Source organism: Aplysia californica, unplaced genomic scaffold (assembly GCF_000002075.1).
Source record: "Aplysia californica isolate F4 #8 unplaced genomic scaffold, AplCal3.0 scaffold00462, whole genome shotgun sequence".
Taxonomy (NCBI): domain Eukaryota; kingdom Metazoa; phylum Mollusca; class Gastropoda; order Aplysiida; family Aplysiidae; genus Aplysia; species Aplysia californica.
The window spans coordinates 321,357-322,398 of NW_004797732.1; the positions used below are offsets into that span (position 1 = coordinate 321,357).

General features: G+C 45.7%; 1 protein-coding gene across 1 annotated transcript in view; it reads left to right on the top strand.

Moving 5' to 3' along the window:
* LOC101862369 (multiple PDZ domain protein) overlaps nt 1–358 on the top strand; it is a gene marked incomplete at its 3' end in the record, with an annotated part of 5,412 nt that extends 5,054 nt beyond the window's left edge. The window contains 1 exon segment of the mRNA XM_005105296.3: nt 151–358. Within this exon segment, the coding sequence (XP_005105353.3) occupies nt 151–358 (208 nt within the window).
* Nucleotides 359–1,042: the final 684 nt, after the last annotated feature.

Consider the following 1,042-nt stretch of genomic DNA (forward strand, 5'->3'; position numbering starts at 1 on the left):
CCCTCGTCTTGCCCCCTCTTCCTCTCCCCATCCTCCTCCCCCCTTCTCCTCCCCTGTCCTCCCTCTCCTCTCCCTCCTCGTGCCCCCTCCTCCTCTCCCCATCCTCCTCCCCCTCCCTCCCCCTCCTCCTCCACCTCACCCCTCCCTCAGTGACAGACACCCTGGACTATGGGCAGCAGAGCGAGCTGGATGTGGCGGTGGAGAAAGTGGCGTCAGGCCGCCCCGTGCACGAGGTGCAGCTGTTCAAACCCGAGAGCCAGTCGCTGGGCTTCTCTGTGGTGGGTGTGACCAAGCCGGACAACGAGGGACAGCTGGGCATCTACGTGCAGGACATTCAGCCCGGGGGCATCGCCGCGCAGTGAGTAGTTTTTACAAATCTTTAGTAATATTTTTGTTTTGTTTTATTTTTGTTTTGTTTTGTTTTTATTTGTTTTGTTTTTGTTTGTTTTGTCTTGGTGTTTTGTTCTCGTGCGATTGATTAAAGTCTTCTTTATTTTCCGCCATCTGTTCTGTCTGTTCTTTTCCCTACACTGATTGCCTATTATTGTGTTTATATGCTTGTCTTTACCAATGCAAAAGCAAGCAAACAAACAAACTAACAAATGTCAGATTTTGTTGTGTCTGTCGGTCTTTCTTTAAATTCTTCTTCTGTGATCTCGTTTTTTATGTTTGTAATGCTTAATTATTTTTCCTGTCGTGTTAACATGTAAATTATTTCCTGGACGTGCTGGGGGCACGAGTTGCTTCCCTTCCAGTTTCATCCGTGCTGTTTTGATTTTCACGATTATTTCCCTTGAACATTCTCGTCTTCGTTTAAAACTAATAAATGGTGACTTATGATTTTTCAAATTTGCCTTGGTCGCATACAGTGACAATGGTGTTACAAAGGTCCTATTCTGCACTGTCCCATGCACACAACAAACGAGAACATAACTATATTACATTATTATTACATGTTTAAACCACTCCGCATCATAAACGTTCTCACACTCTCTCTCTCTCTCTCTCTCTCTCTCTCTCTCTCTCTCTCTCTCTCTCTCTT